The 21161-nt window shown below is 53.4% G+C and overlaps 11 protein-coding genes across 11 annotated transcripts; 5 read left to right on the top strand and 6 right to left on the bottom strand.

Annotated features, from left to right (window-relative positions):
* Positions 1-206: 206 nt before the first annotated feature.
* Positions 207-629, bottom strand: CC84DRAFT_1020848 (uncharacterized protein). Its single transcript, XM_018173379.1, has one exon. It carries the CDS (start codon positions 511-513, stop codon positions 259-261), a length of 255 nt encoding a protein of 84 aa, XP_018032799.1. The 5' UTR covers positions 514-629; the 3' UTR covers positions 207-258.
* Positions 630-2436: 1807 nt separating this feature from the next.
* Positions 2437-5525, top strand: CC84DRAFT_1020870 (uncharacterized protein). The gene is made up of 3 exons (XM_018173380.1): positions 2437-2812; positions 3096-5262; positions 5310-5525. The coding sequence occupies exons 1-3, from the start codon at positions 2665-2667 to the stop codon at positions 5455-5457; spliced, it is 2463 nt and encodes an 820-aa protein (XP_018032798.1). The 5' UTR covers positions 2437-2664; the 3' UTR covers positions 5458-5525.
* Positions 5526-6278: 753 nt separating this feature from the next.
* On the top strand, positions 6279-7424 carry CC84DRAFT_1198556 (L30e-like protein). Its single transcript, XM_018181574.1, has 2 exons — positions 6279-6727; positions 6784-7424. Exons 1-2 carry the CDS (start codon positions 6418-6420, stop codon positions 7164-7166), a joined length of 693 nt encoding a protein of 230 aa, XP_018032797.1. The 5' UTR covers positions 6279-6417; the 3' UTR covers positions 7167-7424.
* A 439-nt stretch (positions 7425-7863) lies between these two features.
* Positions 7864-8702, bottom strand: CC84DRAFT_1167479 (ribosomal protein L22e). Its single transcript, XM_018179185.1, has 3 exons — positions 8462-8702; positions 8130-8380; positions 7864-8076 (listed from the first exon to the last, which is right to left on the bottom strand). The coding sequence occupies exons 1-3, from the start codon at positions 8471-8473 to the stop codon at positions 7950-7952; spliced, it is 390 nt and encodes a 129-aa protein (XP_018032796.1). The 5' UTR covers positions 8474-8702; the 3' UTR covers positions 7864-7949.
* Positions 8703-9127: 425 nt separating this feature from the next.
* CC84DRAFT_1064148 (Cupredoxin) lies at positions 9128-9557 on the bottom strand (the record flags this gene model as incomplete). Its single annotated transcript, XM_018173622.1, has 2 exons — positions 9128-9283; positions 9339-9557. Coding segments are annotated over 2 exons (375 nt in total), but the record flags the coding sequence as incomplete, so codon positions are not given.
* A 1661-nt stretch (positions 9558-11218) lies between these two features.
* Positions 11219-11501, bottom strand: CC84DRAFT_1220753 (uncharacterized protein; the record flags this gene model as incomplete). The annotated part of the gene is made up of 2 exons (XM_018183199.1): positions 11219-11425; positions 11478-11501. The coding sequence occupies 2 exons, from the start codon at positions 11499-11501 to the stop codon at positions 11219-11221; spliced, it is 231 nt and encodes a 76-aa protein (XP_018032794.1).
* A 1011-nt stretch (positions 11502-12512) lies between these two features.
* On the bottom strand, positions 12513-14506 carry CC84DRAFT_1167476 (alpha/beta hydrolase-like protein). Its single transcript, XM_018179184.1, has 2 exons — positions 14252-14506; positions 12513-14191 (listed from the first exon to the last, which is right to left on the bottom strand). Exons 1-2 carry the CDS (start codon positions 14335-14337, stop codon positions 12577-12579), a joined length of 1701 nt encoding a protein of 566 aa, XP_018032793.1. The 5' UTR covers positions 14338-14506; the 3' UTR covers positions 12513-12576.
* Positions 14507-14662: 156 nt separating this feature from the next.
* Positions 14663-16166, bottom strand: CC84DRAFT_1262353 (3-carboxy-cis,cis-mucoante lactonizing enzyme). Its single transcript, XM_018185146.1, has 4 exons — positions 15908-16166; positions 15731-15839; positions 15209-15682; positions 14663-15152 (listed from the first exon to the last, which is right to left on the bottom strand). Exons 1-4 carry the CDS (start codon positions 16052-16054, stop codon positions 14797-14799), a joined length of 1086 nt encoding a protein of 361 aa, XP_018032792.1. The 5' UTR covers positions 16055-16166; the 3' UTR covers positions 14663-14796.
* Positions 16167-16989: 823 nt separating this feature from the next.
* CC84DRAFT_1098586 (4-carboxymuconolactone decarboxylase-like protein) lies at positions 16990-17580 on the top strand (the record flags this gene model as incomplete). Its single annotated transcript, XM_018174777.1, has 1 exon — positions 16990-17580. The coding sequence occupies one exon, from the start codon at positions 16990-16992 to the stop codon at positions 17578-17580; it is 591 nt and encodes a 196-aa protein (XP_018032791.1).
* A 403-nt stretch (positions 17581-17983) lies between these two features.
* On the top strand, positions 17984-19379 carry CC84DRAFT_1220749 (isovaleryl-CoA dehydrogenase mitochondrial precursor; the record flags this gene model as incomplete). Its single annotated transcript, XM_018183198.1, has 3 exons — positions 17984-18140; positions 18219-18401; positions 18454-19379. 3 exons carry the CDS (start codon positions 17984-17986, stop codon positions 19377-19379), a joined length of 1266 nt encoding a protein of 421 aa, XP_018032790.1.
* A 194-nt stretch (positions 19380-19573) lies between these two features.
* On the top strand, positions 19574-21043 carry CC84DRAFT_1198550 (putative alcohol dehydrogenase; the record flags this gene model as incomplete). Its single annotated transcript, XM_018181573.1, has 2 exons — positions 19574-19626; positions 20074-21043. 2 exons carry the CDS (start codon positions 19574-19576, stop codon positions 21041-21043), a joined length of 1023 nt encoding a protein of 340 aa, XP_018032789.1.
* Positions 21044-21161: the final 118 nt, after the last annotated feature.

Raw genomic sequence — 21161 nt, 5'->3', positions numbered from 1 at the left:
TTGAGGGACTTCGATTTTATATTGCCTGTTTACATTCGTTGCATGCAGCAATCTGTGTACGTCTTGAGACGTATTGTCGCTGTCTGCGCAAGCATAGAATTCCCTACCTGTCAAACCGCGACGATACCTGCCACGAGACAGCCATGGTACGATGAGCCAGCATGCTCGACATTGCCCCACCTCAACTTCAGAAGCTCACATCTAGACCGCCTCTTTGAGGGGCGGCCTTGACGGAGAGCAGCCCTGTTGCCGGCTGACTCAAGTCCAGCGACGTGCACCTCCGAGTCCCGAGACGCACGGCTCTGAGCTCGGAAGGGAGTCTTGGACCGACAAACCCTGTGCACGCACCGTAACGGGATGGGCCGTGGTCATAACCATGGAACATCCACCTGTCATCCGGCTGCAGGAGAATCCCTCAACCACGATGGCACCTGTGTACTCTTCCAACACCACGCGCCCCCAAGACTTTGTCAACACATGACCGAACGTGAATGACACTGTTACGGGCCGCATTCGAACCGTAGGATACAACTACCGTTATACACCAGGGAATGTGCAGGCCTGACCTTGCCGGAAGCTGCTTAATAACGTTAGCCGTTCGCGTGGAAACGGACGACGTGCGCCTCTCAGCGCGGGTGGGTTTGAGGCTTTAGCTAGCTGCTCTGAGAAAGTATGTTTCCATGTGAAGAGCAGTTGTCAGGGCTGCCGTGCTATGCGCACATGGCTAGAAAACTTTGTAGCACAGCTAGTTGCAACAACCAGTTTGAGGGGCTCTGTCTGTGTTCAAGCGACGTGATGTTTTGCGAAAGCATTGACACATCATTGACATATACCTTCCAGCATTAGGAGCATCTTCCTGGCAATGCCTTCCGTCGAGCATCAACAAATCAATCCTACGCCCACGTCGTGCTCCTGCGCAACGGGAAGGTGCCGCGATCCGCATATGAAACCAGGAGCAGGCCCATTTCTTCTGGAGCATTACGGGATTCGTGTTAGCGCTGGGGCTTGACGCAAAAGCAATGCCCCTCTTCCAAGCAATGCAGCGGAAAATGGAGGGGTGCATCTCGGGAGGCTCGCTCGCTGACCGTTTCTCAATTCTTTCCGGTGATGAGTGTGGAAAAGAGAGGTAGGTGACGGTTGGTTGGACATGTACGTGCTCGGCAAGCGAGGCGCGTTTCCAACTCTTTTACCGCCGGCACCCATGTGTAAGGATCGAGGTCGTCGCCTACAATCCCTGGCGGCGAGCGAGCTCAGCGGGGCAAAGACCAGACAAGTCATCTTCTCGCTAGGACGGGTCCAGTTCTTGGTCTCCTTGTTGTGCTTTTCATCTTGTTGCGCTCCGCGTGGTAGGTATGGCGTAGTATGCGACCGGGTTACAAGGTCGGAAGTGCCTGCACAAAGTCCCACATGCAACCACGACTGAGACAACCTCAGGCCTTCTCATGCGACTCGCGATGGTGCTAAAGCTAGGGTGGTGGGTCCGGGGAAGGATATCCAGCTCCCGTTGCTACGGGCCTTCGCTAGGAACGAGTAAGTGGGTGCCGATCGGTCCCGGCGCATCCAAGATTATCGTGCGCGTAGCCTCGCTGTTGGTGAAATTTCGAGGCCCGTCCTGGCGTCATTGCGTGAGACAAAGGCACCCCCTTTTCCCACCGTCGTCATAAGATGGCATAGCGAAAGTGGGCTGAGAGGGGCGTCGCCCACCCCTCCCGTGGAATTTTTACCGCTGTGTCAGTAACTTTACGCACGAAGACGTGCCGGAAGGCGGTGTGAATATGCGGTCGTTGGCAGAAGTGGACCGGCTGGAGATACATAGGGCATAGCGAGGCCATACCGCTCTTTTCTGGATGCTGCACAGCGAGCCAAAGACGAATTGACGGCTCCGTCGTACAGCACTCTGGCGCGACTAGCCTTGGTTCGCGAGGCAGGTACCTGGGTACGGGCTGTTGGAACTTACGGGCGGTTGGCGGGCGGGCGGGCGGCCATGCTGCGCTCTAGCCAGCTTGCGGGTGCAGCACTGCCGGCGGTCTGCAACGCGGGATGCACTGCGCCATGTCTTGCGGCTGTCTGTGAAGTTGCCCAGGTGGTGTGCATGGGAGGAACGCGGTGGTCTGTAGCTGCAAGCTCCGTTTTGGAGGGGCAAGAGCACCCCGCTGCGAACACCACTGTCAACAGTGAGGGGCAGCCGCGCATCCGCACCCAATACATGCGCAAGTGAAATAAACGGGCGGCAACCTTGGAAAAGTAACGAGAGCCGCACCCGCGACGGACGTGGCACCAGCACCACGCCCCCGGCTTAGCCTCACTCTGCTGGGCTACAGCACTGACGGGGGGGCTGGTTTTGTCATTGGCTGCCCCTCGCCTTCCCTCTTCCCCCTCTCCTTTAGTTCGCTAAGGTCGTCGCTTTTGCCCGCGCTCGCCTTTCACCCTACGTGCATCACCTACCTCTATTTCATCCCACCTGCCGTCGCAAACAACCAACGAGTTGTCCATCCATCCGGCATCTACCCGGTACGCCTTTTTCTATGCGAACACCGACGTCGACGCGAAGGAATGCTACTAGATTCGCCCTGCACGCTTTAATACCGTCGCGCACCCGGCAGCACCGCCCTCACACCCGAGCGATCTCGCCGTAGAGACCCAGTCTCCCCTCTCTGCCGGTCCATGCCCGCTGCTGCTATGACCATGGCCTCCGCCGCCGCATCGCCCGCCGCCCGCAAGACGGGCTCTGCACCCGAGAAGAAGTACAAGTGTCAGTTCTGCAACCGCGCCTTCAGCAGGAGCGAGCACCGCAGTCGTCATGAGAGATCCCGTAAGTCACTGTCCATACCTTGATAGAGTCGTTGCGTGATGGCGGCGTCCGCGGAGGCAATGCGCCGCGCCCCAGTGATGTCTGAGTGCTCATGGTAATATTGGTGCGACACAACACTATCCGCAACGATCGCGCATCGCACCTTCGCGTTCGCGTCACGTCATCCTGTCCTCCTTTACACGTGCGGGATGGCTGCAGCGGCTCTTTTTTGATGCTTTGTTGATGCGCGGAAGTCGCGAAGCTTGCGCGTTGCGGGGTTTCTGTTGCTAACTACCCCTCACAGACACCAAAGAACGCCCCTTCAAATGCCACAAATGCCGCAGCACCTTCGTCCGTCGCGACCTCTTGTTGCGCCACGATCGCACCGTTCACGCAAAAGATGGCGGCGTGCCACTGACCAGCGAGGTCAAACGCCGTACCAGCAACAAGACGCAAGAAGAGTCTGCCGCACCGGGCCCGTCGAAAGGTGTCATGGCACATGAGTCCGCGACTACTCTGGAACAGATCGAGGCCAGCAGTGAAGAGATGGTGGACATAGAGGCGGCGGCCATGTTGATGACCGACTTCCGCCACAAGGCCATGGCTAGCCAGGAGCCTGAAATGTCTACCGAAGCCCCGAGCGCTGTCATCTCGCCCACTGGCCCCCCCATGATGGAGCCTGCCGTTACCTACCCTGCCCCGGGCTCCATGTCGTTGCCACAAATGCCTTGGGGGGACTCCATGGTGCCCGAATCTAGGACACACGGGGCCCAGGACACGCATCCTGCTTTCAACAGTGCCAGCGCTCTCAGCTCGCACCCCCACCAGCTGCCGCCGCTAATGGAGCGTAATATGTCAAACTCCAGCATCCCGCCTACTTTCCAGCCAATGAACAGCTCCGCCGCTGCCGCTGGTCTCGGGACGCCAGGTGCACTCTCACCCTATCCCGGTATGCTCGGCCCTGTATCACCTGTTGATTACCGCAGATCTCCGGGTCCCAGTCAAGCACTCATGGTTGCGCGAGCTCCTCAAGTAGAGAACGATGAACAGTGCGCAAGGATTTTTGAGAACATCAGACAGTACGACAGCGAAAACGCTCTGTTGGATACCTTCCACTTACCAAGCCTAAACACTGTTAACAGGCTGCTCAAGACATACTTCGACCTGTTTCATCACCATCTGCCGTTCTTGCACCCGGCCACATTCCGGCCTACTGAAGTTGCAGCTCCGCTCCTCCTTGCCGTGCTCTCGATCGGTGCACTGTACATCTTCGACCAAGATCAGGCATACATGCTCCATATTGGGTCTAAGGTTCTCGTAAATCAATTCTTGCAGAACAAGGAAAACTTCAGCTCCCGCAAATGCCCGCTCTGGACCATGCAAAGTACTCTACTCAACATGATCTTCGCAAGCTGGAGCGGCGATCCGAAGGGGCTCGAGTGGGCCTGCTCCATCAAAAGTCTTTTGGCTAATATGGTAGCTGGAAACCGATATGAACTCAAGCTTCGCTCCGAGGCTCGAGAGAACGCGCAGCCAAGCCATGAAGAGTGGACCGTAGACGAGCAATGTCGCCGCACTTACTACGCAGTGTATATCTTCTTTGGGCTCATGACTCTGACCTACAACCATACGCCCGCCATGGGCTTCAATGAATTCGACACGCTCGAGCTTCCGTCTTCTGAATCTCTTTGGACGATGGAGGTATCTGACGAGGAGTCGTGGCGCGAGAGCGTTTCAGCATCCAAGATCATTACCTTCCGTCAGGCCCACGACAATCTTTTCCAAGGGGAACCAGCTCAGTACAGTGCTTTCGCTACCCGGGTCATGATCAACGCACTGTTCTTGGAAGTATGGTACCACAAGCGCAGCCCGGAGGCTTTGCAGGATGTTGTGACTGAGTACAAGTTGAGACTTGCATTAGAGACCTGGGAGAAGTCCCTCGACCTCTGCGAGCCGGAGACAGTCGTGGTCCAATTGAGTGCGCCGCACAAAGGTCATCCCTTGATCTTCAACGCCATGGCCATGTACAGGAACACTCGGACAAGGCTTGTGGTAGATCTGAAGTCCGTCCAGGAAGCTTTGCGCTACCATGACTCCTACGAGGTTGCCGCCGCCATGACCAACGCACGGGACAAGGTGCAGCGATCGGAGGAGATGATCAAGGTCATTCAGGAATGCTTTGACTGCATCGAAGTCGCAGCTGTTCAAGGTATCCGCTGGGTCGCGCGTACTTCAGCGACCAATTGGAGCATCGAACACCCTCTGACCGGAATGGATCTCATGGTCATTCTTACTCTCTGGTTGTATCGCCTAGAACACGACGAGGAGCCCGCTACCGAGGAAGAATTAGCAATGTACAACAAGCTTCGGAATCTGTTTGATGACGATTCTGTCGATGTGTATGGTGCCAAACTCAGCTCTACCGTGGCTCGGCTCTGGGGTAGCATGATAGATGAGGTGGTTGTTTGGGGGTAAGTAATCGCCACTCTCATACTAGATCAACGCTGACAAGTACCAGTATCACTAAGCTCATGGGTGAAGCCTTCAAACTCCACTCCCAGGCCCTGGTGGGTTACGAAGACGCCATGTCTGAACGCTCAGGCTCTGCGACACCCTCCATGGCTGCCGGCGGTGTCCAAGTGCTCGAGATGCAGATGGCTTACTAGTACCACCAGGTCCGCTCCTTACGACTTTGACGACATTTCATTCTTGTCTCCACTTTACCTTTAGACTGTTTGCACATCTCCACCTCCATCATGTCCCGATTGTTTGGAGCATGGCTCGGAGTTCGGTGTGCTCTTCTCAATTTGGCTGCATAGTGTGCTGAGTTCTTATTTCTGTCTCCACCGATCTCAAGTTCGGTTTTAAGAATGGGTTCAATCTGGCGCACGGGGCGGTCTCGGTCCATTTGTCGACACAGCTGGGCTTGGACTTTGCCCCTAATGGACATGGGGTCACTCTACTAATACCTTTTCTACTCTTACATACCCTCTCGTTGTTTTGGAAATCACTATTGGTGGCTGGCCCCATGCTGCGCTTCTTGTTTGTTACAGGTGTGCTGCAGCAATCCGTTAATGTTTTGTTTTCTTGCTTTTGGCTTCCACTATATTTCCTCATCTCATCTAGTCTAGTTTCTTATCGCATATACCACTAGTGCTTGTTCCATTTGTCTTCGCGACGGCGGAGGAGGGAGGAAGTCGGGTCAGTGGGCAGTGGATATTTTTAGGGGCGCTGCGGGTTGCTATATAGTCATGTATAATAGGATGCGTTTGGTCAACTTCGGCTGCTTCCTGCTCAAGTACGTGAAGACAAGACTTCGGACGCTTTTGGCTCAGATCTGTTGTAGAGGCGTTCGATATTACTGCACCCACTGTGCTGTGAGCGTGTGCGCGCCATGCCAAGACATCCATGGTGCCAAGGCGCTAAGGCTGTGCAGCTTCGAAATTTTGGACGGAAAAAGTGCGAAGCTCGCCAGCCAACATCAAGAACGCGTCGGCCCGCCCACAATCTTGAAATCAGTCGCATTCCGCATAGAGCTACTACATAGCCCTTGATTGCGACCTGATATACTGTCGTCCCGCATTACCAACCCTTGCATACCAGAAGCCACTGCACGCGCATTCACAATGGGCAAAGACAAGGAAGAGAAGAGAGTGAAGGATAAGAAGGAGAAGAAGGAGAAGAAGGAGAAGCGCTCCGAGGTTGACGGCGTCAAGAAGTCCAAGAAGGAGAAGAAGTCGAAGCTCAATGGCGATGTCGCAGAGACCTTGGAGATGGAGCTCGACAAGGATCCTGAGGAGAGCATGGTAAAGGTCGTGGATGCGGATGGCGAGGTTGCGCCCCGGGACATTCCCGCGAGCGCATTGGTGCCCATTGCGGAGCCTCTCCTCGAGGAGACCAAGGACGTCAAGAAGGTGCTCAAGACGGTCAAGAAGTGTAAGCCCACGTCATTCCACGTCGGTTGAAGATTTGAAAGCTAACGATTACCCCAGCTGCTAAGACCAAGACTCTCCGCCGCGGCGTTAAGGAAGTCGTCAAGTTCCTCCGCAAGTCGTCCTCCAACGCACCCCCCTCGTCCGACATCTCCAACCCCTCTGCCATCGTCGTCATTGCTGCCGACATCTCGCCCATGGATGTCATCTCCCACATCCCCGTCCTCTGCGAAGACCACAACGTGCCATACCTCTTTGTCAAGAGCCGCGCAGAGCTCGGCGAAGCAAGTGCAACGAAGCGCCCTACCAGTGTCGTGCTCGTAGGCCGGGAGCGAGTAAGCAAGAAGAAGGACATCAGCGACGATGACAAGGCCGAGTGGGACGAGGCATATGGCACGCTCCGGGACATTGTCATCAAGGCAAGCAAGACGGTGAGAAAATAGGCGGTTAGGACTGAGGCTCCGTTCTGTGAAAAATGACGGCGGGCGTTTGGCGTTGATCGGCCTAAGGGCTTTTTCGGTACGAGGTTTTTATTTCTCGACGGCATTGTACGAAAGCTTCAATCTCGCACGCGACCCTTTTGAGTCGCCATAGCGTTGCGACAGTTAGGATTGTCTAGATAAAGCAGCTTACTTACGAACGTAACCGAATGCTCCAGAGGTTCACACATACAATTGAAGGTACAAATTTCGTCGTATGATACGTCCCTCTTGAGAACGTCGCTTTCGAACCTTCCAATCGCTACTGATGTTAGCAACTGTTCTAGATCAATTAGATATCTCCCCGCGTTTAAAGCGGACGCTGCGATAAGCAAACATGTAATTCAACGTGAACGCAGGAAGTATACAAGTAGACGTGAGTCGGAAGAGGTCCCATGGTCTGCTAGTCCCGGGTCTGCAGTATCGGTCTGGCTTCGTGGAGGTACCGTTGCGGACCACGAGTGTGGGTACAAGTAAAGAGCTTCAGACAAATGAAATTTCGGTTTCTCAGCGATCTCTCGAGTGAACGTGCGAAGCAGGGGCAAAATGCAGTATAAAATCACAATACCGCAATCCTTCGCTCAAGATCTACAACATAGCATGGTTCACACATCAGTATCCTTAGTTGAGGGCACGGCAAATTTTGCATTGCTCTATATACCCTCTAAAAAACCACCGCCCAGACCCATTTTTGAGCAATAGACTCCATGCACATGCAGATCATATCGCATAGCCAGATCGTGGGATCTAGTCCTCGTCCTCGTCGGCCTCGTCGTTGACGACGTTGAAGAAGCGGAGCTCGTACACACCCTTGGAGGTGGAAACGACGCGGAGCCAGTCACGGAGCTGCTGCTTCTTGAGGAACTTCTTGGTGCTGCGCGACCGTTAGCAATGTGTCCCCTCGGCTGCGCGCACACATAGACGTACAGGTACTTCAGGTAGCGGCCAGAGAACTCCTGGTGGGCAATGACCTCGATCTTGCCATCTCCCTGCTGGGAGATCTGGATGGTCTCGCCGAGGTTGCCGGTGCGGCCCTCGACCTTGATGCGGTCGTGCAGGAACTTCTCGAAGGCCTGGATGTCGAAGATCTTGTCGTTGACCGGCTGCGAGCAGTTGATGATGAACTTCTTGGTGATCTTCTGGCTCTTCTTCGCGGCGGCACCGCCGGTTGCGCGCTTCTATAACATGTACTTTAGCCTACTGTTCTGTGCGAGGGAGCGCTGCGCTCAACCTGGCGGACAGCAAAGCGGTGGACGTACTGTGGATGGCATTGTGGTGGAGTGGGGGGTAGACGCAAAGAAGTGGTTATCCTGCGCTGGGCGTGTGGTGTGGACTTTTGCTTAAGAGGTTGTCGAAAAGTTCACGGTCGCTTAGCTTTTTCGCGCGTTGTGTGGGCGCCAAGATATATAGTGAAGGGCTTTGATTGGCTGGTAGCGTAAGTGCGAAGATCGATGTGGGTTCTTGAAGCATCAAGCATCACCACTTGTCGAGACACGATCCGACGCCAGCGATTTGTAGAGCTGTTCATCAAGAGATCACCAGAACGAACTCAAGGGATTTTTTTTAATCGGATATGTTATTCATACATTACAGTGCGTCTAGTGTACATTAAACCCTGATTCGGGTCGCAGGTCCAACATTCGAACCGATCGTGCTCCAGCACGCCCCACAGAAAGAGAAGTGGCTATCTATAATGTCATGGCAGCGAACAATGCGACCAGTCCCAGCACACCATTAACAGCAATCGATGATCCAGCACCCGGGGACTCAACAGGTGCGCTACCGCTCGGAGCAGGTGCGCTACCAGACGCTGTGGGAGCGCCAGACGTCCCAGGTGCGCCGGGAGCGCCAGGAGTTCCAATGGTCGTCAGCTGGCCACCAGCAGGGCCCGTAGTTGGTGCCGTGGCGTTTCCTGTCTTTGCTGCAGCGAGCTTGAATGCATTGAGAGTGTTGTGAGAGTACTGCGGTGGGTTGATCACAGCGACCATGCCTTGTGCGCAGTGTGATTTCGGGTTGTTCTGCGGGCAGTAGAGCCAGATAGGCTTTTTGTCGTCTTCGATCGTGACGGTGAAGGTTTTGTTCTAAACTCGACTGTCAGCTCATCTTCTCTCCTTATTTCTACAGCATGATGCTTACAGCGCGGCCAGCTGCGCTAGGAACGAAGCCCGAGAAGATACCAAGTCCACTCGCGCTGGGGTTGCAGGGGTTGTTGAAGTCGGCCTGAACGACTGCGTGGTTCTTTGGGTAGAACTCGAAGACGATTTCATCGCCCTTGTTTGCATGGATGGTGTCGGGTGTGAACACGAGACCGTCTTTACCAACTGCCACGGTCTGAGTAGACGCGGCCGGGCTTCCTGTGCCACTGGGATAGACGACTGAGGTTGCAGTACCGTTGGCTACGGGGTATCCATAGTTTGCAAACACCAAGGGCAGAGCACCCAGAGCAACGGCAATGAATGAGGTGGAAATCATCTTGAACGAGAGCAGCTAATGAGACAGGGAACTTGAAGAGATCAAAGTGAGGAGCTGGGTGTGGGTGTCGTGTGGATTTTCCATCCTGATGGAGCTCGCAGCCTTATGTATCTCCCACCGAGTCGCCCTTTGTTGCGTCCGGGAGTTTCAAGCGCCATCGGAAGCCACTCATCAGCAAAGATATTTCGGTGTCGTTCCAGAAGACGCATCTGCGCCCCACGGGAATCACTAATCCGGGCTTGGGCGTAGCGCGGAAGTGAGCATGCAAGCCAAAGATACGTTCTTTCTGGGAGAGTGGCACGACCAGCAGAAAATGGCTGGCGTAATCCATCTTTCTATTCGCTCGCTTCAAAGTAAGTCTTTGGGGGCGCAACGGATGAACAATAGCCGTTGTTGAAATGGGCTGGGTGGCGCTTAGCCGTGCTGTATGAGGCTGAGCATGTACCCCCATTGAGAAATTTGAAACATCTATGATTGGATCTTTGTGCTCGGAATACGACAAAGTTATGTCCCCGACCAATTTTGCTTGCAATTGAATGTCACGAATGGGACTTGAACGCGTCTCGACCAAGGGAGGTTGTCAGCGATACATTGGTAAAATTGATGCAGGGGTCATGCACGTATGACCGACGAATGAACCGAAATAGTCTATATGACAAAGCGAACAGCTGTATGTAATATTCCGTTCGAGCGTGAAAGGACCTCGTAGTCGCTTCCCCGACGATTGTGTATCTACACTCCAGACTTGTTATCTTTTCCACGCGAAGCCCGGATCTCGTCTTCTCCAAGCAGCGACATCTGAGCACCCGCATCTGTCCCCGTCACGACCTCCAGATCGCAATTCTCTTCTTTCTTTCTTCCGAATCTAACAGTAGCTAGTACCAGGTAAGGCGACAGAGGAGTCACGCCATCAGAGTCTCTCTCCTTAACTTCAACACCCAGCTATGCGCCCCGTGAAATGCGGAAGATAGTTGAGAGGTTGTTGTAGAAAGTGTCCTTGCTCGCAAAAATGGCAAAATTCCCTAATACTACAGAGATAGTAGTGAAGAACGCTGCAGCGCCGTATGCAGCCACGATCTGTCTGTACGAGAGTAGACCTATACGGTCCGCGAGCCGGTTGTGTACCAGTTGATCGTGGCTCGTGGGTAAGCTGCCATGAAGTCGAACCTGTGTCTTGGATATAGCTTGAGAGAGACATGATGAACAGCAGGTACAGCGCGGTACTTATAGACATCGTCCGTACAGTCGTAGTCACAGAGGGTTATCCCCCTGAGCTGCCCAAGACGCTTTAAATGGCAGCTTTGGATGAATGCCTCGAAGCAGTCGGTGATGAGGACCTGATCATGCTCTTTCCGGATGGCAAAAGTCAGACCATTGAACTTCACGCCAAGTCCCGAAGTCTCGTGGTGGCGCCGACGGCAGACGTATTAAGTTAGAGCTGATTCGCTTCCATAGCATCAGCGTTGCGAGCTGCCTCGGAGATGAAAATATCGGGAAACGGCTATATCCGACGGTAGAATTTGCATTGGCTTCCTTGTTCACTACTAACGCGTCGTCGTGAAGCCGACCGTGGCTTCGAATGGTCCCGGCGGTTGGCACCAGAAGAGTCCGCCTGGTTCCGTCAGCGTGTACTCGTATATCATATCTCTGATCTCGCGAGGCAGGCCGAAGAAGTAGTTGGTACCATGGCGAGGTTGTGTGGATTTCGGTGCCGGGGAAGACTCAGAGCGAAAGTACTGGATTGTGTCGACCTAAATTGTCATCAGTGGCTCACTTGTATAGAGGCAGATGTTACATCTGTACCTTTGAGATTTTCAGATCAGCCATCAAGGTATCATCAACTTGTGCGTCTGTCGAGCCTCTTTTGTGGAGCACTTGGCCGATATTGAGTGTTACAGAGAGTTCCTAATTGTGGCTCATCAGAAGAAGACCATATCGAATCTTTCCTGGCAAAAATGACTGTCACAAACTCAATCACACACAAAATTGATATACTAGCGTAAATCTTCATGTAACAAACCCCATCCATAATACGACCGAAAACAACAATACACTCCCAATGAGCCAGTGTCGCGTAGCTGACGACATGTTACATGCAGACTTAGGCAACGAAATCGAGATTATACTCCTAGTCTGGTTCGGATAGAATGCCAACGTCAAACATCTCTTAAGCTCTGCCACATATCCATTGTGCCCTCCCCGAACATGGTCCCTAACCCACCAATAGTGCTGCCTACTCGGATTCGGTTCCGCTCGAATCTTGTCCTCATCGAATTCGAGTGAAGGAAACATTGGGAAACGATTGTCTTCGACATCTGTACGTGGGCGCCACCAAAGCTTGCTATGTCTAACTTAGTTTCGCCTTCAGCATAGATATGATTTTGGAATGATGCCTCAGTTATTGTATAGAAGATGATAGTGAGTTTAATGAGGGCTGTTGGAGAGCATGGAAGATTTCCATCTTGGTGCCGCTTATACCGAGGAAGCGACAACCGTTGTGGCTGCTAGCGCCCAATGAATGTGGGTGTAGAAGCATTAACATGTCAAGGAAACCATTGAATGACCCCAAAGCCCCCATGACATCCTGTTACATACCTCAACATACGAGGGGATTCAACGGATCAATCCAGTTGACTATGTACCCTGTGTGCGTTCTGTGCACTAGGCACGTGGTCTGGTCGGAGCATGCACTTCAACTCGTCCATCGAACTCACAATTCTGCTTGCGCTGTGCGTGTGGAACTGGTCGCCATGTTCAGTCATACAGGCAAGAGAGACCCGATCAGACAGCACCGGGGCTGCGATCATACGCACGATGTTGGAACAGGACCATCTGCAGCGACAGATAAATCGCCAATAGTAATATTCAGTGACAGCCCACATCTTCCATCTACCCTTCACCTTCAACCCAAGAATTTTGCAATAAACTCCGCTACCTCCCTCGGCTGCTCCACCATCGGCAAATGCCCCGCCTTATCCACGACCTTCAACTCAACCCCACTCCCCAACGCATCCGCCATCCCCTGCATCGTCTTCGGCAACACGCCGTCACCCGCACCCGCCAAGAATGCACCCTTCCCCTTGTACGCGCCCATCCTATCCCTAAAGTCATACTGATATAGCGCCTTGACCCCATCCTTGAACCCAGCCAGTGAATTCGTCTTCACCATCTCATTCACTCTCGCAATCTTCTTCGCCAGCTCAGCATCCTCGTAGCTCTCTTTCACGAACCACCGGCGCGTAGTCATCTCGGCGAGCTCCTCACCAACGATGGGTTCCGAGGTGGTTGAGGACTTGAGGCCCTCTTTCTCTGCAACAGCGATGCGCTCGCCCCATGCCTTGGGGTTGGATTCGGGAGCGAAGGAGTTTGTGTCACAGCCGACGAAGGCTGTGACGCGCTCGGGGTAGGTGAGGCCGGCGCAGAGCGCGGTAGCGCCGCCGAGGCTGACGCCGACGACGCTGGCGGTCTTTGCGCGGAGGGCGTCCATGATGGTGATGATGTCGCTGGCGAGCTTGTCGACTGTGACGGTCTCATTCGCAGATAACGGGAGTGCGGTGCGACCACGCGAGTTGTAGCGTAGAACGCGGTACTTATTGTTAGTGAACTGCAGGAACTCCTTGACGAAGTCATCCCAGATGCCGTACTCGACTAGGATAGAGTTTGAAAGAATGAGGAGGGGCGCGTTGGGATCGGACGACCCTTCCAGGCGGTAGGGAAGGTTAACACCGTCTGATGTGGTGATGAAGGAGTCGATCGCCGGAACGGCGTTGTTTGAGGAAGCGGGATATGTCTTTGTCGCTCCGTCTGTGGATTCTGCCAGAATGGTGTCGGGCGAAGTAAGGGTTTGAAGGTCTCGTGGTGCTGGCCCGAACGTGTAGTAAAGGTTGTATACCCTTCTGAACTTGGACGCGACCACATTCTCGTAAATCTTGCTGGTCCAGTCCGTAGTAGTAGCCTTCTTGAAGTCTGGACCACCTAGCCCGTTCTGCGGCGCGTATTCGTGCAGCGCCAAGTACACCTTTTCTCTGCCATCTTGCAAGTCTAAGTAGCTTGTCACAAAGCGCCTCGTCCGACGCCAGCCAGGCACTTTAGACAACAGAGGGACATGCTCCTCGCGGTACCACTTGGCCAATTCCTCTTCTTTGCCTTCACCCTCTTTCAAAGATAGGTATACAGCGACTACGACGTTGCCCTCGCCTTCGTTTTGCACCTCTTCCAAGACTTTGAAGTCATCCGCCTTCCACTCATCTCCGTCAACTGCGTCATAGAAGCGCCTATCTACGTGTATCTGCTTCATGGTATCGCGCTCTCTCTGGCTCTGAACAGGCGCTTTGCGAAGTCGCGTGTACACGTCTTTGGTGAGGTAATCCATATCGTCGATGTCGTAGATAGCCATCCATTCTGGCTGCTCCTGCGTACCGGTCGACGAGGATGCTGGAAGGTCGTTTGCGCGATAGCGGAAACCATTCTGGCAGAAAGAGAGACGGAGGCGACCGGGACCGTGTTCGTTATTGTACCTAGGGATGTGCTTAGCATGCCTGGCGAAGTGAACCCTAAGGCAAAGGGGTGTTACTCACCAATCGTGGAATTGGGCAGGAGGCAGACCCTCCTTGGGCTGCATCGTTACATACAGGATGCCGCGGGTAGTGCTCTGAGACGCCATGGTGGGTGATGTGTTGTGGCAGTGTTCTGGGAGAGCTGATAATGAGACTTAGGGAGGATATGTTTTCGTCCAGACGAATGTGAGAGCTAGTGAAGGTAGGAATCGCATACCCACGGCGTTATGATGATGTTCCCCTCAGATAATTGGGGAGCTCGCCGATGACATTTGCCGGACACACTAGTGAGCCTGGAGAGCTGCAAAGACATTTGCCCCTCATTCCCCAGCTGGTTCCGAGGTCGGAACGGAATTCGGAACGCGCCCATTGCGTCAGGACAAACCTGTAATCTATCACTTTTTTTTAAGACAATCTACAGCTTGGATTGAACGCCTACGGTTCTGTTGCGTAGCTCGCTACGTCTCGTATTTTAAGCTATCCCAAATCTACGTGGCGATCAAGCACCGCCATAGCATTCAAAGCCACAGGTTGGCAGGTCCGTGTATATATACTTTCTGATCATATCAGTCGTACCAAATAGCATTCATACCAAAGCCCTTCTCTCCAACTTCGAGCCTTGCAACCCTCGCGAGGTACTCCTTGTGCCACCTATAGATCTCGACCCCACCCTTCTCATCATCCGTCAGGGCTAGCCACTCATCTGTCCAAGGACACGGGCTGACCGCATTGCTGTGACCTCCGCTAGTCGGTGTAGGATTTAGGCAGATCTGTCGCTCAATCGATCCAGACTCTGAGATCTTGAACGCTGCAATGTAGCCTGTAAGATCGAAGGAGTTCGCGCGAGATGTAGCGAAGAGATAGTTCGAGGATTGTGTAAGGAAGACAACATCGGAGCGGTACATATGGGGGTTGGGAATGTCTGAAGTATATCATTAGTCCTTGTGAAGTGAGCTATTTAGAAAAAGATGGACTCACCAGGTGGGATCAGCGGGAACCATCTGTGTGTATAAACAGGCAAGTGTGTCTCCGGGTCGATAACGTATTCGCAGACCCTGTTTCCTGCTTCCATCAAGGCATATAGATAGCGTCCTGAGGGATGCATCTCAACCCATCTCGGGTGGTCTTTCTTGCCCTCCGCTTCTGTGAACCCAACGGTCTCCAGTCTGCCTTGGTCGTCAATCTTCTTGTGGCACCATACACGGTTTGCCCACATATCTGCACTGTACAGGTAGGTCTCTGTGGGATCGAAGACCATGCCGTGGATTGCGGACTTGTCGCAGTACTCATAGTCTTGTATGTTCTCCTTCAACGAACCGTCGCTATTGACGTTGAAAATGTTGCCGTAACCAGCGTAATCGTAGAACGGGTTGCAATAGACATTATACGGCGGCTTCTTTGCCGGGAGGAGGAAGATAGCGCGCGTCTTTGTATCGGCGTCGTTGGCCTTCGCTTCGCAACCATTAAACTCATCCAGGCTATATCACTGAGTGCACTTACGATGTCCGCCAATCTCGAAACTGCCTGTATGCACAATTTCGCTCGGACTGTCAACCCTGTGACTGCTCCATTTCTTCATGCTTGCGCCATAAATATTCTTCTTTTGATGCTGTCGTTGCCCATATAGATTAGCCTCTAATTCGCTCAATTTGCCTATGACGGAGCGACTGCACGTACGTCGAAAGCCATCCAGGAAATGGGCTCATCATGTGGAATTTCCGTCTTCTTGACGAGCTCCAAGGTCAACTTCTCATCGTCAAATGCGACCGTGATGATGACGCCGGGCTTCACCCAGGTCCCAATCATAAGATGGTGCTTTCCCATCTTGTTGCGACACGTCTGTTCCTCACAATTGCGAATGTCAATGGCAGAGCAAAGAATGTGGGAGCGATGTTTTGTCCACTGTGCTTTGTCCCATGTTTCGCACACGCCGAACTCCAAACCGAAGGTGGGGCACTACCGCTAGGTGGGCTGGAGACAGAGGGAAGAGGGGTGGATAAGTGTTTATCCACGATGACGAGAGTCATGATTGGATGAAGGTACCTGGCTAGCGCGGTTCCGCATTGAAGTATTCGGCACTGTGCTCGCGTGCGGTGACGCTTCTCATGGACATCTTCGATTCCGAAAATCATTGATCGAACAAACAGACCTATACTTATACTTCTGAGGATGAGGTGCAGACATAGTTCTTCAAAACAACGGGAAGGCGAAACCCGACCTTACCTACCACATTTCATGGCACTGCGCGACGGCGGATAGCTCCTCATGAGCATGCTGCGAAGACATGAAAGAGCACGAAATACGTGAAATAATCCCTGTATCAAGATATTGATAGCTCATGCATAATCTTCAAGTTGATGCCTCGCAATGGAGGACATATGAGTGTTGATCTGATGCTCCCTTGCGTCAAGACGAGCCTGTTAGATAATATTGTCTCAAAATGCCAGTATTGAGGTCTTCCAATAACTGACGATCAACAATGTAAGGGCGCGGATGCAAGGCGTTTTTGCTGTTACGCCGATATCGCCGAGAGCAGTTGGGGATGACATCTACCGCGTCTGCTACCGCGGGGAAGCACCGCGGGCAAGCTCCGCACCACAGCCAGCAGAGCTCTTGTAAGCTAAAACCCATACAGCTCCACATATTATCATCTCATGATTCCAGTTCCAGTTGCCAAACCTCCATTTCAAAGTCTTCTGAGAGTGAATTTCAACACCTCGTCCCAACTCCGCCGTTTCTTCGTCCTCGCACCTCTCGAGATGCGCGTCCCATATGCCCCCAAAGAGCCTCCCACCGAGGAAGACAAGCCAGTCTACGAACGCATAGCCGCGCGCCGCGCGCCTCGACCACTCATACCACTCGACCTCGCCCTCCTACACAACACAGCCGTAGCCGACGGCTGGAACTCGTTTATTGGCGCGATCCGTACCAAGACCTCCGTCGCCGACTCCCTCAAAGAACTCGCCATCGCGCGCGTTGCGGTGATCAATCACGCTGTCCACGAATGGGATGTCCACGCTGCGCTCGCGCTTAAGGGTGGCATCTCAAAGGAAGGACTGGAGACAGCGTACACAGCAGAACTAGTGAAGAAGGGCGATAAGGTGGATTTCGCGGAGAAAGGTGGATTGACTAAGGAGCAGTGGGTTGTTCTGGCATATACGGATCAGATGACGGTGGGCGTAGAGGTGGATGATGGAGTTGCGGGCGCATTGAGGGAGGTGTTGGGTGACAAGCAGGTCGTGGAGCTGACGGCTACGATCGCGGCGTACAACTGTGTAAGCAGGTTTCTGGTGGCTCTGGATGTTGGAGAATGCAACGGGAGGCCTATGAAGAAGGTCGAAGAGCTATGATTCACCGCGCAATGCACTGTACAATACTTCGACCTGTCAAGGGTCCCGACTTGTGAGCTGAACGCGGAACGTGCCGCGCCTCGCCTCGGCACAGGCACGCTTCCCCACGCTAGGTCTGTGCGCCTCCGCAGCTTCAGCCGTGAACAACCGCTCTGTGGGCCGCGGCTTTCATACACTTCAGTTCCTACACGGACACCGGAATGCGATTCTGCTTTAACACTCGAACTCGCGCTTCGCATCAGTATACTGTTCCAGTGATAATTCATTTTGTTTCCGGTGCGGGCAACATCCATCCGCACGCCCTAGCAACACGTCCGCCACCGTGACAGTTTCTAGAGAGTGCTTGTCTTCCACCCTGATTTCCTCTAGGACATTCAAGAGAATGTCTGCAATCACATCCAAAATGTTCGCCCGGAGCGTGCGACAACTGAGCCAACGTCATCCGCGTACGTTGTTCGTCGCCGGGAGACGACATGCTTCAACGAAGCATCCCAAAGGCTTCGTGCCACCTACACAGGCAGATTTGGAAGAGCTAAGGGCGAGCGTACAGGAATTTGCGAGTAAGCATACCCTCTAACTGATTAATAGAGACGTGGTGTCCTGAGGGATCGAACAAGCACTGACCTGAACTGCCACAGGACGAGAAATCCCCGAAGAGCTCGCGCAGAAGACCGACCAAATAAATGAGTTCCCGAACGAGATGTGGCGAAAGTTCGGGGAAGCAGGTTTCTTAGGTCCTACAGCCGATGAAGAGTACGGCGGATTGGCCATGGGATACCAGGCACACTGCGTGATCTTGGAGGAGTTGAGTCGCGCGAGCGGTACTTCGCATGTACCCAAACACGAAGGGACATGGCTGACAAAAGGATCCAGGAAGCATCGGGCTCTCATACGCGGCACACTCCCAGCTTTGCGTGAATCAGCTTTCTCTCAACGGCTCCGCAGAACAGAAGGCGAAGTACCTCCCCGGCCTGATCTCTGGCGAACACGTTGGCGCGCTGGCAATGAGCGAGCACTCGGCAGGTTCCGACGTCGTGAGCATGAAGACCACAGCCAAAGAGGTGGACGGCGGCTACATTCTCAATGGGACAAAGATGTGGATCACCAACGGCCCGGACGCACACACAATCGTCGTCTACGCCAAGACCCAACCCGACGCTGCCTCCAAAGGCATCACTGCCTTCATAGTCGAGACCAGCGCAAAGGGCTTCTCGGTCGCGAAGAAGCTCGACAAGTTTGGCATGCGCGGCTCCAACACAGGCGAGATCGTCTTCGAGGACGTTTTCGTACCCAAAGAAAATGTTCTGGGCGAAGTGAACAAAGGCGTGCGGGTGCTTATGGAAGGTCTCGATCTCGAGCGGTTGGTACTGTCTGCCGGGCCCCTCGGTCTCATGCAGGCCTCGCTCGACAACGCATTGCCCTACACACATCAGCGCAAGCAATTCGGTCAGCCTATCGCGCATAACCAGCTTATCCAGGGCAAGCTCGCAGACATGTACACGAAGTACCGCGCGTCGTCAGCCTTCACGTATTCTGTGGCTAGACACATCGACGAATCGCATGAGAACCCAGACATTAAGACGCAGGATTGCGCGGGCGCGATCCTGTATGCGGGTGAGAGGGCGAGTGAAGTTGCCGCCGATGCGGTGCAGTTAATGGGTGGCATGGGATACATGAACGAGGTTCCGGTGGGGAGGATACTAAGGGACGCAAAGCTGTATGAAATCGGGGCGGGGACAAGCGAGGTAAGGAGGATGGTTATTGGGAGGGCGTTTAACAAGGAGTACAAGGACGCGTAAGCCAAAGAAAAGTGATCTAGTATTTGTAGCGCATATATTCATGTTCTGAACCATGCAAGTAACCTCCTGAGATGCGCGACATCTCGAAGTATAGAGAGAGAGAGTTCGCTTTGGATTAGCGTACTGCGTATGACGCAAAGCTCTCGACTTCACCCACAATCCCTCGCAGCCACACATCAATCGATCGCGGCAACATGCCCTGGATCGTTCGCCATCACCATGGAGAGCACGCATCGTTGCTCATTGAGTATGATCACTGATCGCAAAAGTTCCACGAGCGATTAGAAAATGGTGCTAATGACTACTAATCTGTGTTGCTCTGCTCACCTCAGCAGACCCCTGTGCCGCGGCAACCCAACAGAGAATCAGAACATGCCGCATGCCGCTTTCCTTATGCAGGGAGCAGTGAATGCTTGTAATCGCTCGTCCTCTTCGTAATCAAGCTGCGAATGTATTGTAGTATATAAAGGAGACGAGAGAGCAATTGAGATGTATTGATACATGTACAGAACAATCTGCTCCATATCAAGGCAGGCAGGAACATCTTCAACGATACCTTTCTTCAAAAGACTCCGCGTTTTACTCGAAGACGCATCCACCTCAACATGACAACGCAGACTGCTTTGGTCGTTCAGACGGTCGGGGCCCCGGTCGTAGCCGTTTCCGACTTTCCCATCCCACAACCTGGCCCGAGGCAGGTTCAAGTTCGTGTCACCATCGCAGGATTGAATCCGCACGATCAAAAGGGCCGCGACATTGGTCTCTTCACAAAAGATTCTCTTCCAGCTCTACTCGGCAGTGACGTTGTCGGCGTTGTTACGGTCCCAGGCGAAGGTGCAACTCGCTTTAAAAAAGGCGATAGCATCTTCGGACAAGCTTCAATCGCACCTGGATCTGCTTCCAAGGCAACTCAGCAGTACGCGGTTCTGGACGAAGACTTCGCCTCTATTGTACCGGACGGTGTTTCCGAAGACGATTGCGCTACACTTCCAACCAACATTTTAGCTGGCCTCGTAGGATTCTTTGATAAAGAGCAGGGTTTGGGTCTTCCAAACCCTTGGAGTTTGACGGAAAGCAGGTCCCATCTGGCCAACTCATCCATCCTGATCGTAGGCGGAGGGTCTAACTGCGGCCGCTTTGCGACCCAGCTAGCGAAGCTGGTTGGCTTTGGAACTGTCGTTGTTGTCGGCGGCAAAGAGGAAGAACTTCGCAGATACGGTGCGACAAACGTGGTTGACCGTCATGGTGGAGACGACTTCGTACTCCAGCGTATTCGGGATATCGTGGGAGATGACTTGGTATATGCCTTCGATGCTTTCAACGCCCCTGTAGGTCAGCACTTGGCCATAAATGCGCTTTCCAATTCTAAAGAAGGCACACTTGCACGTTTGGTTTGGTCGAGAGGCGCTGTGGACGAGTCCAAGATCCACCCGAAGCAAGCTGGGTACGTTCTGAAGGGTGTTCTTGGATTCTCTCACTCCAAGCCAGATATTGCGATTCCCTTCTGGAAGCACATCGCTGAGTATCTGGTTGGAGGAAAGATCAAACCGCTGGCGTATGTGATAGAGCAGGGTCTGGATTCCGCAAAGGTGAACGAAGTGCTAGACCGTTATCGCGATGGAAAGGTGGTCACCCAGACCCATTTCCACGTGTCGGAGTCATAAGGCGTAATTCGAGAATTTCAATTAAGTTTTATGGTAATCAAGATTAGCACATTGATCATTCCGCGGTGCTTTAGCGTGTAGGAGTCTGCACTAGACTCGCACACGCCCCAGTTGCTTC

This window comes from Paraphaeosphaeria sporulosa, assembly GCF_001642045.1.
Source record: "Paraphaeosphaeria sporulosa strain AP3s5-JAC2a unplaced genomic scaffold CC84scaffold_9, whole genome shotgun sequence".
NCBI lineage: Eukaryota > Fungi > Ascomycota > Dothideomycetes > Pleosporales > Didymosphaeriaceae > Paraphaeosphaeria > Paraphaeosphaeria sporulosa.
The sequence above is the reverse complement of the archived record's forward strand: the minus strand, read 5'-3'. Positions and strand labels throughout refer to the sequence as shown.

Bases quoted from the DNA above. Each gene is read 5' to 3' on its own strand.
- CC84DRAFT_1167479 (XM_018179185.1), bottom strand. The intron at 8,077-8,129 runs GTACGTCTATGT...ACGGTCGCGCAG, and splicing joins GGCCGCTACCTGAAGTACCT to CACCAAGAAGTTCCTCAAGA.
- CC84DRAFT_1020848 (XM_018173379.1), bottom strand. From the start codon at position 513: ATGCGGCCCGTAACAGTGTCATTCACGTTCGGTCATGTGTTGACAAAG.
- CC84DRAFT_1167476 (XM_018179184.1), bottom strand. From the start codon at position 14,337: ATGGCGTCTCAGAGCACTACCCGCGGCATCCTGTATGTAACGATGCAG. The intron at 14,192-14,251 runs GTGAGTAACACC...GCACATCCCTAG, and splicing joins CCTGCCCAATTCCACGATTG to GTACAATAACGAACACGGTC.
- CC84DRAFT_1262353 (XM_018185146.1), bottom strand. From the start codon at position 16,054: ATGGGAAAGCACCATCTTATGATTGGGACCTGGGTGAAGCCCGGCGTC. The intron at 15,683-15,730 runs GTAAGTGCACTC...ATGGTTGCGAAG, and splicing joins TTTCGAGATTGGCGGACATC to CGAAGGCCAACGACGCCGAT. The intron at 15,153-15,208 runs GTGAGTCCATCT...GATATACTTCAG, and splicing joins GTTCCCGCTGATCCCACCTG to ACATTCCCAACCCCCATATG.
- CC84DRAFT_1020870 (XM_018173380.1), top strand. From the start codon at position 2,665: ATGCCCGCTGCTGCTATGACCATGGCCTCCGCCGCCGCATCGCCCGCC. The intron at 2,813-3,095 runs GTAAGTCACTGT...TACCCCTCACAG, and splicing joins CAGTCGTCATGAGAGATCCC to ACACCAAAGAACGCCCCTTC. The intron at 5,263-5,309 runs GTAAGTAATCGC...GACAAGTACCAG, and splicing joins GATGAGGTGGTTGTTTGGGG to TATCACTAAGCTCATGGGTG.
- CC84DRAFT_1198556 (XM_018181574.1), top strand. From the start codon at position 6,418: ATGGGCAAAGACAAGGAAGAGAAGAGAGTGAAGGATAAGAAGGAGAAG. The intron at 6,728-6,783 runs GTAAGCCCACGT...CGATTACCCCAG, and splicing joins GCTCAAGACGGTCAAGAAGT to CTGCTAAGACCAAGACTCTC.